The following is a 15,815-nucleotide window of genomic DNA, read 5'->3' as shown; positions in this document are numbered from 1 at the left end:
ATTAGCTACATGAAACAGGTTCCAAGCCCATAGACTTTATATATGGGATAAGGAGATCCCCCGTGAGTAACATCTTTCTCTAAGGAACTTACACATCAAAAGGTTTTGTCATTCACACCTCTCTGCAAGCAGAGGCGATTAGCATGCCACTTCCTATTTCCAGAGGATCCTTATTCAAAGCAGATATAATAAGTGCATTTTCCCCTTTAAAATACAGGTGACCATATCTTGAATATAAATACAGTTAAACATGCAATCCTACAAATGTGCACAGAGCACTACATATGACATGTTAAAACACATCATTAAACATACTTGTAAACAGTCCGCGCCCAGCGCCGTAAGTACGTTTAACAGCGACGCCAAGCGCCTATTGTCCAAATGGTGCCTGGCAGCTGAGGATTAACCCCTTCAGTGCCACGGCCGCCATTACACGTGTGGCTGGTTAGTCTCTCCGGCCACAGATAGTCTAATCAATCATGATCAAGTGGGCTTTGTACTGGGCTGACAGGCGTCAGACAACACACAGAGTTATTAATATCATTAAACACTGCCAGTTATGGGGTAAGCCTCTATTAGTCCTTTCCTTGGATGCAGAAAAAGCCTTCGATAGGCTCCACTGGGCTTATTTCTAGGCTACTTTATGACGATTTGGCTTTGCAGGCAGAATACATAATTCCATTCTGTCTTTGTACTCCCCACCGTCTGCTTCGGTTTTCACCAATGGCTGTAATTCTTATAAGTTTAATATTACTAATGGTACTCGCCAAGGCTGTCCATTATCACCTCTGATTTTTGTTTTGGCTGTAGAGCCTCTGGCTGAGCGAATTAGGTCTTTAGAATCGATTGTTGGTCTCATTATAGGAGGGATGCGCCATAAGGTCTGTCTCTTTGCTGACAACATATTGTTATGCCTTCTAGACCCTGAATCTTCTCTAACACACACACTGTCCTCGATTCATATGCGGAAATTTCTTAGTACAAGCTGAACACCACAAAGTCTGAGGCCCTCCCTCTGAATATCTTTGACAGTATGCTTAAGTTCTTGAAAGATAAATACAAATACGTGTGGCAACTAAGATTTGGGAGTTAACCTCTCAAGAGAGTGTGATTTATTAGGATGCAACGACCCACTTTTTCGAGCGTTTGAAATGCTTACTAAGGAATGGATGATGCAAAAAGTATCATGGGTGGGTCAGGTGGCAGCTGCGAAAATGGTTCTTTTACCAAAAATGATGTACCTCTTTCGTACTATCCCCCGGCCTTTCCATAAAGTTGTTTGTAATAAATTTAATCAGTTATTATCTAATTGTGTTTGAGGGGGAGCGAAGCCGAAAATAGCAAGAACTACTTTGACTGCTATGAAATGTGCAGGAGGGGTGGCATATCCTGATTTGGAGAAATATCATTCGAAATGTATACTTAGTCAGGGCAGGGACTGGTTCTCACAGGGCACACTTAAAACCATGGGTGTCTATAGAGCAGAATGCTGTGTTCTCCTTATCTTGACCGGACTTGCTTTGGTTGTCCACCCCTTTCATTTTTTCAAGAGTTGCTAACTGTAAAGCAGTTCATCCCCAATGTCGCTCTACACTCCCCACAGTTGTCTCTCCGTGCTATAGCTCTTATGATCCTTGACTTATAATTGACTACATGGCATGAACTAGGTCTCTCGAATCTACAGGATGTCATCTCAGGAGGTAATTTAGTCCCCTTTTCCCTTCTTCAAACGAAATTTAACATACCTAAACAAGACTTTTATAAATAGCTCCAACTGCGACATTAGCTCCACGGATGCCTCCCCAAGCATCCTCACCAAATTGGTCTCTCTAAAATATTGACATCCCTTCTAACGTCCCAAACCAATAGAGGTGGTATTTCTAGATGGTACCAGCATCTGATTATAGGATCGCGAAGTGGGGTGTTTCCCTCGCAGACCAAATGGGAAAAAGACCTTCCTAATGCATTTACAGAAGCTATTTGGAAAGACATCTTTCGCTCCTGTTTTAAAATCTCCAAATGTATAAATCATTCCGAAATGTACTACAAGTTAGTTCACAGAGTGTATTTTACACCGGAGCGACTACATAGGATTTGGCCTGATGTTTCGTCTACCTGTTGGAGGAACTGCGGGATGGTGGGTGATATCTTACATATCCTTTCGTTATGTCCAGTGATACTGCCACTTTGTTGAGATGTGTTCCTTATTATTTCAAAATTATTGGGAGTGGTTGTTTCAGCTGACCCCCTCTCAGCACATTTCCATTATTATGGCCCAAGGCCCTAACTGTGTGGAGTTTTTATATTCTCCACTACTTGCGTGGGTTTTCTCTGGTTTCCTCCCACAAACCAAAAATATACTGGTAGGTTAATTAGCACCCAACAAAATTAACCCTAGTGTGAATGTATGTGGGTGTACATGTGGTAGGGAACATAGATTGTAAGCTCCACTGGGGCAGGGATTGATGTGAATGGACAATTATTTTCTGTAAAGCGCTGAGGAATATGTGTGCGCTATATAAGTAACTGGTAATAAAAAAAAATAAGAATTTACTCACCGGTAATTCTATTTCTCGTAGTCCGTAGTGGATGCTGGGAACTCCGTAAGGACCATGGGGAATAGCGGGCTCCGAAGGAGGCTGGGCACTCTAGAAAGATCTTAGACTACCTGGTGTGCACTGGCTCCTCCCACTATGACCCTCCTCCAAGCCTCAGTTAGGTACTGTGCCCGGACGAGCGTACACAATAAGGAAGGATTTTGAATCCCGGGTAAGACTCATACCAGCCACACCAATCACACCGTACAACTCGTGATATGAAACACAGTTAACAGTATGAAACAATAGAGCCTCTCAACAGATGGCTCAACAATAACCCGATTTAGTTAACAATAACTATGTACAAGTATTGCAGATAAACCGCACTTGGGATGGGCGCCCAGCATCCACTACGGACTACGAGAAATAGAATTACCGGTGAGTAAATTCTTATTTTCTCTAACGTCCTAGTGGATGCTGGGAACTCCGTAAGGACCATGGGGATTATACCAAAGCTCCCAAACGGGCGGGAGAGTGCGGATGACTCTGCAACACCGAATGAGAGAACTCCAGGTCCTCCTCAGCCAGGGTATCAAATTTATAGAATTTTGCAAATGTGTTTGCCCCTGACCAAGTAGCAGCTCGGCAAAGTTGTAAAGCCGAGACCCCTCGGGCAGCCGCCCAAGATGAGCCCACCTTCCTTGTGGAATGGGCATTGACAGATTTTGGCTGTGGCAGGCCTGCCACAGAATGCGCAAGCTGAATTGTACTACAAATCCAACGAGCAATAGTCTGCTTAGAAGCAGGAGCACCCAGCTTGTTGGGCGCATATAGGATAAACAACGAGTCAGATTTTCTGACTCCAGCCGTTCTGGAAACATATATTTTCAGGGCCCTGACCACGTCTAACAACTTGGAGTCCTCCAAGTCCCTAGTAGCCGCAGGCACCATAATAGGCTGATTCAGGTGAAACGCTGACACCACCTTAGGGAGAAACTGGGGACGAGTCCTCAATTCTGCCCTATCCATATGGAAAATCAGATAAGGGCTTTTACAAGACAAAGCCGCCAATTCTGATACTCGCCTGGCAGAAGCCAAGGCCAATAACATAACCACCTTCCACGTGAGATATTTCAGATCCACGGTTTTTAGTGGTTCAAACCAATGTGATTTTAAGAAACTCAACACCACGTTGAGATCCCAAGGTGCCACAGGAGGCACAAACGGGGGCTGAATATGCAGCACTCCCTTTACAAATGTCTGAACTTCAGGTACTGAAGCTAGTTCTTTCTGAAAGAAAATCGACAGAGCCGAGATCTGTACCTTAATGGAGCCCAGTTTTAGGCCCATATTCACTCCTGCTTGCAGGAAATGCAGAAATCGACCTAGTTGAAATTCCTCTGTTGGGGCCTTTTCGGCCTCACACCATGCAACATATTTCCGCCATATGCGGTGATAATGATTTGCTGTAGCCTCTTTCCTGGCTTTAATAAGCGTAGGAATGACTTCCTCCGGAATGCCCTTTTCCTTCAGGATCCGGTGTTCAACCGCCATGCCGTTAAACGCAACCGCGGTAAGTCTTGGAACAGACAGGGCCCCTGCTGTAGCAGGTCTTGTCTGAGTGGCAGAGGCCACGGGTCCTCTGAGATCATCTCTTGAAGTTCTGGGTACCACGCTCTTCTTGGCCAATCCGGAACCACGAGAATTGTGTTTACTCCTCGCTTTCTTATTATTCTCAATACCTTTGGTATGAGCGGCAGAGGAGGGAACACATAAACTGACTGGTACACCCACGGTGTTACCAGAGCGTCCACCGCTATCGCCTGAGGGTCTCTTGACCTGGCGCAATATCTCTCTAGTTTTTTGTTTAAGCGGGACGCCATCATGTCCACCTGTGGCCTTTCCCAATGGTGTACAATCCTATTGGAAGACTTCTGGAGGAAGTCCCCATTCTCCCGGGTGGAGGTCGCGTCTGTTGAGAAGATCTGCTTCCCAGTTGTCCACTCCGGGAATGAACACTGCTGACATTGCTAACACATGATTTTCCGCCTATCGGAGAATCCTTGTGGCTTCTGCCATCGCCATCCTGCTTCTTGTGCCGCCTTGTTGGTTTACATGGGCGACTGCCGTGATGTTGTCTGATTGGATCAGTACCGGCTGGTTTTGAAGCAGAGGCCTTGCCGGCCTCAGGGCATTGTAAATGGCCCTCAGGTCCAGAATATTTATGTGTAGGGAAATAACCTGACTTGACCAAAGTCCCTGGAAGTTTCTTCCCTGTGTGACTGCCCCCCAAGCCTCAAAGGCTGGTATCCATGGTCACTAGGACCTAGTTCTGTATGTCGAACCTGCGGCCCTCTTGAAGATGGGCACTCTGCAGCCACCACAGTAGAGATACCCTGGTCCTTGGAGCCAGGGTTATCAGTCTATGCATCGGAATATGCGATCTGGACCACTTGTCCAACAGGTCCCTCTGAAAAGTTCTTGTACGGAACCTGCCTAATGGGATTGCTTCGTAGGAAGCTACAATTTTTCCCAGGACTCGCGTGCAATGATGCACCGCTACCTATTTTGGCTTCAGGAGGTCTCTGACTAGAGATGACAACTCCTTGGCTTTCTCCTCCGGGAGAAACACTATTTCTGGTTTATGTCCAGAACCATCCCCAGGAACAGTAGACGTGTCATAGGAACCAGCTGTGACTTTGGACTGTTTAGAATCCAACCGTGCTGTTGTAGCACTTTCCAAAATAGTGCTACCCCGACTACCAACTGCTCCTTGGACCTGGCCCTTATAAAGAGATTGTCCAAGTACGGGATAATTACAACTCCCTTTTTTCGAAGGAGTATCATCATTTCGGCCATTACCTTGATAAAACACCCTCGGTGCCATGTACAGTCCAAACGGCAGTGTCTGGACTTGGTAATGGTAATTCTGTACCACAAATCTGAGGTACTCCTGGCAAGGATGGTAAATGGGGACATGCAGGTAAGCATCCTTGATGTCCCGGGATACCATGTAATCCCCCTCATCCAGGCTTGCAATAACCGCCCTGAGCGATTCCATCTTGAACTTGAATTTTTTTATGTTCAAGGATTTTAAATATAAAATGGGTCACACCGAACCATGCGGTTTCGGTACCCCAACCCGTGTGGAATAGTAACCCCGTCCTTGTTGAAGTAGGGGCCCCCTGAGTATTACCTGCTGGGAATACCGCTTATTAATTGCCTCTAGCACAGCCTCCCTGCCTGAGGGAGTCGTCAGCAAGGCATATTTTAGGAAACGGCTGGGGGGGAGACATCTCGAGTTCCAGCTTGTACCCCTGAAATACTACTTGAAAGAAACAGGGATCCACCTGTGAGCGAGCCCACTAATTGCTGAAATTTTTGAGACGGCCTCCCACCGTACCTGGCTACACCTGTGGAGCACCCGCGTCATGGTGTGGACTCACAGGAGGCGGGGGAAGAATCTTGATTCTGGGAACAGGCTGACTGGTGCAGCTTTTTCCCTCTACCCTTGTCTCTGTACAGAAAGGAAGCGCCCTTTGACCCGCTTGCTTTTCTGAAGCCGAAAGGACTGTACCTTTGTCTGTGAGGAAACCTGAGGTAAAATTATTTCTTCCCAGCAGTTGCTGTGGATACGAGGTCCCAGGGACCATCCCCAAATAATTCCTCACCCTTATAAGGCTCTCTATGCGCTTTTTAAGTCAGCCTCACCTGTCCAGTGACAGGTCTCTAATACCCTCCTGACAGAATGGACATTACATTTCTTTTGGATGCCAGCCGGCAAAATATCCCTCTGTGCATCCCTCATATATAAGACGACGTCTTTAATATGTTTTTATGTTTGCCAACTAGTATCCCTGTTTGACAGGGTCACCGACCACGCTGCAGCAGCACTATCTGCAGGTCTCAGTCTAGTACCTGAGTGTGTAAATACAGACTTCAGGACAGCCTCCTGTTTTTTATCAACAGGTACCTATTAAAGTGGCCGTATCCTAAGACGGCAGTGCCACCTTTTTTGACAAACGTGTGAGCGCCTTATCCACCCTAGGGGATATCTCCCAGCGTAACTTATCCTCCTGGCGGGAAAGGGTACGCCATCAGTAACTTTTTATAAATTACCAGTTTCTTAACGGGGGAACCCACGCTTTTCACACACTTCATTTATTCATCTGATGGGGGAACAAAACACTGCCTGTTTTTTTCTCCCCAAACCTAAAACCCATTTTTAGAGGTGCTTAGGTTAATGTCAGAAATGTATAACACATTTTTTATTCTCGGGATCCAGTCACGGATGTTCCTAGTGGATTGTGTATATGTCTCCACCTTGTCGACACTGGAGTCAGACTCCGTGTCGACATCTGTGTCTGCCATCTGAGAGAGCGGGCGTTTTTGAGCCCCTGATGGCATTTGAGACGCCTGGGCAGGCGCGGGCTGCGAAGCCGGCTGTCCCACAGCTGTCACGTCATCCCCCCTTTTATGTAAGGAGTTGACACTGTCGGTTAATACCTTTCACCTATCCATCCACTCTGGTGTCGGCCCCCAGGGGGCGACATCACATATAGCGGCCTCTGCTCCGTCACCATATAAGCCTCCTCATTCAACATGTCGACACAGCCGTACCGACACACCGCAGACACACAGGGAATGCTCTAAACGAGGACAGGACCCACAAAAGCCCTTTGGGGGACAGAGTGAGAGTATGCCAGCACACACCAGAGCGCTATATAATGCAGGGACTAACTGAGTTATGTCCCCTATAGCTGCTGTTTTTATATAATATATATATTGCGCCTAAATTTAGTGCCCCCCCTCTCTTTTTTAACCCTTTTCTGTAGTGTAGACTGCAGGGGAGAGCTAGGGAGCTTCCTTCCAGCGGAGCTGTGAGGGAAAATGGCGCCAGTGTGCTGAGGAGATAGGCTCCGCCCCTTTTTCGCGGCCTATTCTCCCGTTTTTTATGGAATTCTGGCAGGGGTATTTACCTCATATATAGCCCCAGGGGCTATATATTGAGGTATTTTAGCCAGCCAAGGTGTTTTTATTGCTGCCTCAGGGTGCCCCCCCCCCCAGCGCCCTGCACCCTCAGTGACCGGAGTGTGAAGTGTGTATGAGGAGCAATGGCGCACAGCTGCAGTGCTGTGCGCTACCTTGGTGAAGACAGGATGTCTTCATGCCGCCGATTTTCCGGACCATCTTCTTGCTTCTGGCTCTGTAAGGGGGACGGCGGCGCGGCTCCGGGACCGAACATCAAGGCTGGGCCTGCGGTCGATCCCTCTGGAGCTAATGGTGTCCAGTAGCCTAAGAAGCCCAATCCGGCTGCAAGCAGGCGAGTTCGCTTCTTCTCCCCTTAGTCCCTCGCTGCAGTGAGCCTGTTGCCAGCAGGTCTCACTGAAAATAACAAAATCTAAGACTATAACTTTCTAAGAGCTCAGGAGAGCCCCTAGTGTGCATCCAACCTCGGCCGGGCACGAAATCTAACTGAGGCTTGGAGGAGGGTCATAGTGGGAGGAGCCAGTGCACACCAGGTAGTCTAAGATCTTTCTAGAGTGCCCAGCCTCCTTCGGAGCCCGCTATTCCCCTTGGTCCTTACGGAGTTCCCAGCATCCACTAGGACGTCAGAGAAATATATATATATTATCCCGGTGAGATGTCTAGTTGTGATAAATACCTTATGGGACATATTCTTATAGCCTCTAATGCCTTTATTGCTCAAATGTGAAAGTCTGCCACAATTCCCACCACATTGATGATTGAAAATAAGATCCATAAACATTTCGTTTTTGAAACGGCAAAATGTAAATATTCTTCGTTGGCTTCTTCTATCCACATGAAATGACATAAGTGGACCTTATACAAAGTGAGGTCAGGCCAATCCTTTATTTATAGTGCTCCTGTAGATTTAGCTGTGCTAAGATCTCCCAGGTCGGACTCGACTCCGGATTTTTAAACATTGAAGGCTTTATGTGGCTATTGTTTACCGTATCCTAACTCTGTTGACGTACTATTGCTTACCTGATATGTCCCCCTCCCCTCCCTGTGTCATAGTTTTTTGTTTTGTTTTTCTGCACCAACCTACTGTTTTTATTCTGTTGGTAGTGTAAAACTTCAATAAAAATGTAATATTAAAAAAATATATATATATATATATAGGATTTTGGTTACCTACCGGTAAATCCTTTTCTCGTAGTCCGTAGAGGATGCTGGGGTCCACAATAGTACCATGGGGTATAGACGGGTCCACCAGGAGCCATTGGCACTTTTAAAGTTTGAGCGTGTGAGCTGGCTCCTCCCTCTATGCTCCTCCTACCAGACTCAGTCTAGAAACTGTGCCAGAGGAGACGGACATCTTCGAGAGAAGGATTTAACACAGATAATGGCGAGAATTATACCAACTCACACATACAAGGCACATCAAGCTAACTTAGCTTGAAAACTCAGCAACTGCTGAAACATTACTTACCAAGTAACAATGCAGTACTCAGCTAAAACAAAGTTGTACTGAACCAAAAAACGATAGCAGAAAAACGAAGCACTGGGCGGGCGCCCAGCATCCTCTACAGACTACGAGAAAAGGATTTACCGGTAGGTAACCAAAATCCTATAACCAATAATTCTCTTACGTCCTAGAGGATGCTGGGGTCCACATTAGTACCATGGGGATGTACCAAAGCTCCCAGAACGGGAGGGAGAGCGTGGAGGCTCCTGCAGAACTGATAGACCGAACTTCAGGTCCTCAAGAGGCCAAAGTATCGAACTTGTAGAACTTTGCAAACGTGTTTGACCCAGACCAAGTTGCAGCTCTGCAACGTTGTAACGCCGAGACACCCTGGGCAGCCGCCCAGGAAGACCCCACCTTACGAGTAGAGTGGGCCTTAACAGTAGTAGGACACGGCAATCCTGCCGTAGAATACGCATGCTGGATAGTGAACCTGATCCAGCGAGAGATCATCAAGCAGGACACCAAATTTTCTTGGGATAATAATAATAATAATTTTATTTATATAGCGCTCTTTCTCCAACAGGACTCAAGGCGCTTTACAGACATCAAAAACAATACACATGATACAGAGGATTTTAGTAATACAGCAATAGATAATTGATGTTCTCAGCCAGAGAGGTGGTAAGCCTGGTCTTGGTGTTTTCATGTTTGAGGCGAGGAGAGGCCACATAAAGTTCCAGAGTTTTTAGGTTGTAATGCAGTCCTTCTGTTAATTTGTAAGTTTGTTTGCCTTCTGTTTTCCTTCGGTTAAACACAGGTATAACACTGCTATTGATATTAGCTGCCACTTAATAACTAGCCACTTCATACACTAGCCACTGCAGCGTCCTAATAGGCCTGGCGTCCTATACTATACTGAATAAGTAAATCTACAAACACATGTTCTTTGTGATTAATACCCCCTCCCCCACACAGCAACCCTCCACCAAAAGGTGTTAATCAACTACCAAATATGAGGTCACTAAACCCCAGTCAATCATAAAGTTTTTGCTGACTACAGATATTAATCCACTTAAAAAAAAATTACCAAATATATCTTTTAGCAAGAAACAAACAGTGGTCAGCACTCTGCTTTAGTTACCAAATATATCTTTTAGCAAGAAACAAACAGTGGTCAGCACTCTGCTTTAGTTACCAAATATATCTTTTAGCAAGAAACAAACAGTGGTCAGCACTCTGCTTTAGTTACCAAATATATCTTTTAGCAAGAAACAAAGAAATAATTAATTGACTGATGAAGCCGCCGATCCTGAATTGCTTTAAGGCGGGGAAACGCGTCTCATACTGACTGTGACCCGAGACCCGCACTGGTCTTCTGTCTCTGTACCGTGCTGTACCCTCCATTGTTTTTGGGACAGTCTACAACTCTGGATAAGGCTTGATACAAGGTCGTGGAGCACCAGAGCCGGGAGTGGACTGGAACCCGTCTATCAGAGGGAGGTCGCGGTAAAAACAAACTGATATTTAAAGCATGGCCATGCCTAATAGAGATTATTAATTACAACTCTGCAATACAGCTCAATTTTACATGCATATTAATTCCATCTGCTTGGCAAATTAACAACTAGCCATTGGGACTTTTGTTACACTATTTGGAGATAACCTCGTGAACTTGTAACTATTTGTGCTGCAGAAAACAAATATTGCAACAGTTATCACTATAAGGATTATCCATCTACTTTGTTGCTAATTTAAACATCCTGCTGTATTGAGTGTACTAATATTGCTGCTTATGTCTATTATATATTTCTTTTCTGCTACAAAATACACTAATTAATTAGTGTTGTGAGTGGGGAATATTTGTTTGTTTATATAACGATAGGGATTTATTAGGATCACTTTATCAATATAGCTAATAAAGGTGGTCTAGGGACAGTCTTTTTATGTATTTTACATATTTTAATAAAAGTAATTGACTTTTAGTATTGATCAGTTTGTCAGCGCTTTTTTAGTTTTTTTCTTTTTGTCTTGTTCACCTGTGGAGGGCGTGGTGGTCCCTCTAATTTAAGAGAGCTGCAGCCAGACTGTTATTTAAATTACTGAGCATTAAAATTGGCGCCAGGAGGTACCAAGTACCATTTTTCTTTCTTCTTGCAGTAGATCCAGAAGTTCCGCGTACCAAGCCCTTCTTGGCCAGTCTGGAGCAATGAGGATCACCTGAACCCCTGTTCTCCTTATGAGCTTTAGAAATCTTGGGATGAGTGGAAGTGGAGGAAACACGTACACCGACTGGAACACCCATGGAGTCACTAGGGCATCCACCGCCACTGCTTGCGGGTCCCTCGACCTGGAACAATTCCGGCGAAGCTTCTTGTTGAGACAAGAGGCCATCATGTCGATCTGGGGTACGCCCCAAAGATCTGTTACCTCCTTGAACACCTCCGGATGGAGACCCCACTCCCCTGGATGGAGATTGTGTCTGCTGAGGAAGTCCGCTTCCCAGTGGTCTACTCCCGGAATGAAGATTGCTGACAGTGCCAACGCGTGTTTTTCTGCCCAGAGGATGATTCTTGTTACCGCTGACATTGCAGCTCTGCTCTTCATTCCGCCCTGTCGGTTTATGTAAGCCACTGTTGTCACATTGTCCGACTGCACTTGAATGGCTCGATTTCTCAGAAGATGGGCCGCTTGGAGAAGACTGTTGTATACTGCTCTTAGTTCCAGAATGTTTATCGGCAGGCCGGCTTCCAGACTTGACCACCTTCCTTGGAAGGTTTCCCCTTGAGTGACTGCGCCCCAGCCCCGGACACTTGCATCTGTGGTTAGAAGGATCCAGTCCTGAATCCCGAACCTGCGGCCCTGCAGAAGGTGAGGCAGTTGCAGCCACCAGAGGAGTGAAATCCTGGCCATTGGTGACAGACGTATTCTCTGGTGCATGTGTAGATGGGATCCCGACCACTTGTCCAAGAGATACAGTTGGAAGGACCGAACGTGAAACCTCCCATACTGCACGGCCTCGTAAGAGGTCACCATTTTTCACAGAAGGCGAATGCACTGATGAACAGACACCAAGGTTGGCTTCAGGACATCCCGGACCATTGTGTGTATCACAAATGCTTTTTCCTCTGGAAGAAACACCCTCTGCACTTCCGTGTCAAGGATCATTCCCAGAAAGGACAACCTCCTGGTTGGTTCCAAATGTGATTTTGGAAGATTCAGGAACCAACCATGTTCCCTGAGAAGCTGGGTCGTGAGAGCTATGGACCGTAACAGCTTCTCCTTGGATTATGCTTTTGTCAGCAGATCGTCCAGATATGGAATTATGTTCACCCCCTGTCTGCGGATGAGAATCATCATTTCCGCCATCACCTTGGTGAATACCCTCAGTGCTGTGGACAGGCCGAATGTCAGGGCCTGGAACTGAAAACAACAGTCCAACAGTGCGAATCGAAGATGAGCTTGATGCGGCAGCCAAATTGGAATGTGGAGGTACGCATCCTTGATATCCAGGGATACCAGGAATTCCCCTCCTCCAGACCTGTTATCACTGCCCTTTGAGACTCCATTTTGAACTTGAACTCCCTCAGAAAGGGGTTTAGTGATTTTAAGTTCAGAATGGGCCTGACCGAACCATCCAGTTTCGGTACCACAAAAAGGTTTGAATAGAAACCTTTGTTTTGCATATGAGGTAGTACTGGCACAATGACCTGTGCCTCCACCAACTTCTGGACTGCTTCTCGCAGGACAGTCCTGTCCGCCAGCAGAGCTGGCAAGCCTGATTTGAAAAATAGGTGAGGGAGATTTTGAAATTCCAGCCTGTTCCCCTGAGACACAATATCTTGCACCCAGGGGTCCAGGCCGGATAACACCCAGACATGACTGAAATGCCTGAGTCTCTCTCCCACCGGCCCCACCTCCGGGGCGTGCAGTCCACCGTCATGCGGAGGACTTTGGTGTATCTGAAGCAGGTTTCTGTTCCTGGGAACCTGCAGCAGCAGGTTTCTTGGACTTGGGCCGACCTCCCCGAAAGAAGGTGTGGGATGGCTTGGCCTTTCTGGGCTTGGTAGACCGAAAGGGCTGTGATGTAGCTGAAGAAAAGGCTTTCTTCGGAGCATGTGTAGCGGAGGGAAGAAAATGTGACTTACCAGCCGTAGCCGTGGAGATCCACGCATCTAAGCTTCCCCAAAGAGAGCCTGACCTGTGTAGGGTAGGGTCTACACACTTCTCCTGGATTCCGTGTCAGCAGACCACTGGCGCAACCACAGTCCTCGACGAGCTGATAGACATGGAAGAAATCCCGCAAGCCATGTAACCCAGGTCTTTCATGGATTCTACCAGAAATCCTGCATGTAACGTAAAAACAATTCAACATCACATTTTTCCATAGTATCCAAGTCCTCAAGTAACGTGCCTGACCACTTTACTATAGCTTTGGCAATCCAAGCCCTGGCAATAGTGGGACGCAGTATTGCCCCAGAAGCCGTGTACATGGATTTGAACGTATCATCAATTTTACGATCAGCTGGCTCTTTCAAGGCGGTAGATCCTGGAACAGGTAAAACCACCTTCTTTGAGAGTCTGGATACTGAGGCGTCAACAATAGGCGAGTCTTCCCATTTTTTTCTATCCTCTACCGGGAAAGGAAACGCTACCAGAACCCTTTTAGGTATCTGGATTTTTTTATCCGGGTTTTCCCAAGCTTTTTCAAAGATACCATTTAATTCCTTTGACGCAGGGAAGGTTAGCGAGGCTTTCTTATTTTCAGTGAAGTAAGCCTCCTCAACATGCTCGGGTGTTGTATCAGCAATATTCAACACATCCCTAATAGTCTCTATTATCAACTGCACCCCTTTTGCAAGAGATGCAGCCCCCCGAAACACATCCCCGTCATCGTCTGCAGTATCATAATTGGTATCGGTATCATCCTGCATGATCTGTGCAAGAGCACGTTTATGTGACTATACAGCGGGGAGCCCTGAGGTACCAGAACTGGGCCAGACTGCCACAGAGTTCTGTAGAGCCTGAGTTGCAGATTCATTTTGTGCAACCCTATTTGAAATCTGAGAAATCATAGATTTGATAGAGGATAACCACTCAGGCTCCCTTGCTGGAATCTGTGCTAAACCAGTGCAATCCTGATTACATGGAATGGGATCATCCTGAGAGGACATATCCTCTGCAGCATATGACACAGAATCCCTGGACATTGCTTAATGGAGACCATAAACACCACACACACACACACACACACACACACACACACACACACACACACACACACACACACACACACACACACACACACAGAGTTTCACCCTAAAGAATGGCAAGAGAGACACAGAGATTGGAGCCAACCCACACACAGCGCTCCTAATATCAAGGGAGAGCCTTATCCGCGCTGACTGTGCACCTTAATAGGTTACACAGTCTCTACACAGCCTCCCCCCCTTCTACAACCTCCTGGTACCATAAGAGATAGCTGGAGTTGCTGTGGAGGGACTTGCTCTTCCTGGCCAGCGCTGTGCAGGCAGGAAAATGGCGCTGAATGCTGCTGGGTCCGCTTTGAGGAGAAGCTCCGCACCCCAAATGACGCTGTCTTCCCGGCCTGAGGATTTATGCTGGCTGTGATCCAGGGTCCCCGACAGGGTGTGTGACCAGTGTAGGTGCTGGCTCAGGGCGCCCCTCACAGTGCTGCACTATGTACCGCTGAGCCTCAGGAGCGCAGTGGAGGGGGGGGGGGGGGGGGGGGGGGGGGGGTCGGTGACTTACTCGCCACTGATCTTCAGCTCTGTAAGGGGATGGTGGCATGCTGCTGGGGTGAGCGATCCTCTTTGGCGGGGAACAATATATCCCCAAAGGAGCTCAGTGTCCTGTCAGCGGAGATAGTGGCTCAGACCCCGCAGGGCGGACACTACTCTCCCCCTTAGTCCCACGAAGCAGGGAGACTGTTGCCAGCAGCCTCCCTGTAAAATAATAAACTGTAAAATACACTTTACTAGAGAAACTCTGGAGAGCTCCCCTAGCTGTGACCGGCTCCTCTGGGCACATTTTCTAAACTGAGTCTGGTAGGAGGAGCATAGAGGGAGGAGCCAGTCCATACTCTCAAACTCTTCAAGCGCCAATGGCTCCTGGTGGACTAGTCTATACCCCATGGTACTAATGTGGACCCCAGCATCCTCTAGGACGTAAGAGAAAAAAAGAAATAAGATGGTGAACTGGTGAGGTGGGATAAAATTGCAGGAATCAAATAACAATGAAGAAACAAATCGCTGGCAATCTTTAAGACTCTAAGGTAAGAATCACAACAATGAGTAACATTCTGATGTATTGTTTGTTTCTACTGGGGACAACAATTCAGCTGCAGCTTATGTTTTCCAGCTGTTCCAGGTGACTGGCAGATAATGGTTAATGGAATAACTGGGGACACTTATAATAATGTACTTACCCCAGTCTTTCACTGCATTATTGGACATATAGAGAACTTTTAACTTCTTCATTACATGCATTCCTCTCAACTTCTCAATTAAATTGTACGAGATCCATAGCTCTTCTAGTGTTTCACCAACTGCTTCCTAGAGATGAACAATATAGATTACTGTACGAGGTGGGCAAGTAATTGTATAGTGAAATGCCCCTCTCTCATTTGTACAACACATATATGCAATTGCAGGGAGGTATATCTTCACTCAGAATTACAGCAGCCGATCATCTCAGACCTCTTTGAGGTGCAAGGAAAAATCTGCAATTTTGATGGTCACAAGTTGCGTGCAAAACATGAACATTAGGAACTCTTGGTTCGGGTGTGGTATGGTATGCCGGCGGTCGGGCTCCCGGCGACCAGC

At 46.7% G+C, this 15,815-nt stretch overlaps 1 protein-coding gene across 1 annotated transcript in view; it reads right to left on the bottom strand.

The window, feature by feature from the left end:
- Positions 1-15,815, bottom strand: part of DNAL1 (dynein axonemal light chain 1) — a 165,049-nt gene that overhangs the window by 21,039 nt on the left and 128,195 nt on the right. Inside the window, exon 6 of the mRNA XM_063947646.1 lies at positions 15,419-15,545. Within this exon, the coding sequence (XP_063803716.1) occupies positions 15,419-15,545 (127 nt within the window). The remainder of the gene's footprint in view (positions 1-15,418; positions 15,546-15,815) is intronic.

This window comes from Pseudophryne corroboree, chromosome 12 (genome assembly GCF_028390025.1).
Source record: "Pseudophryne corroboree isolate aPseCor3 chromosome 12, aPseCor3.hap2, whole genome shotgun sequence".
Classification (NCBI taxonomy): domain Eukaryota; kingdom Metazoa; phylum Chordata; class Amphibia; order Anura; family Myobatrachidae; genus Pseudophryne; species Pseudophryne corroboree.
This window is presented reverse-complemented; position numbering and strand designations above follow the sequence as displayed.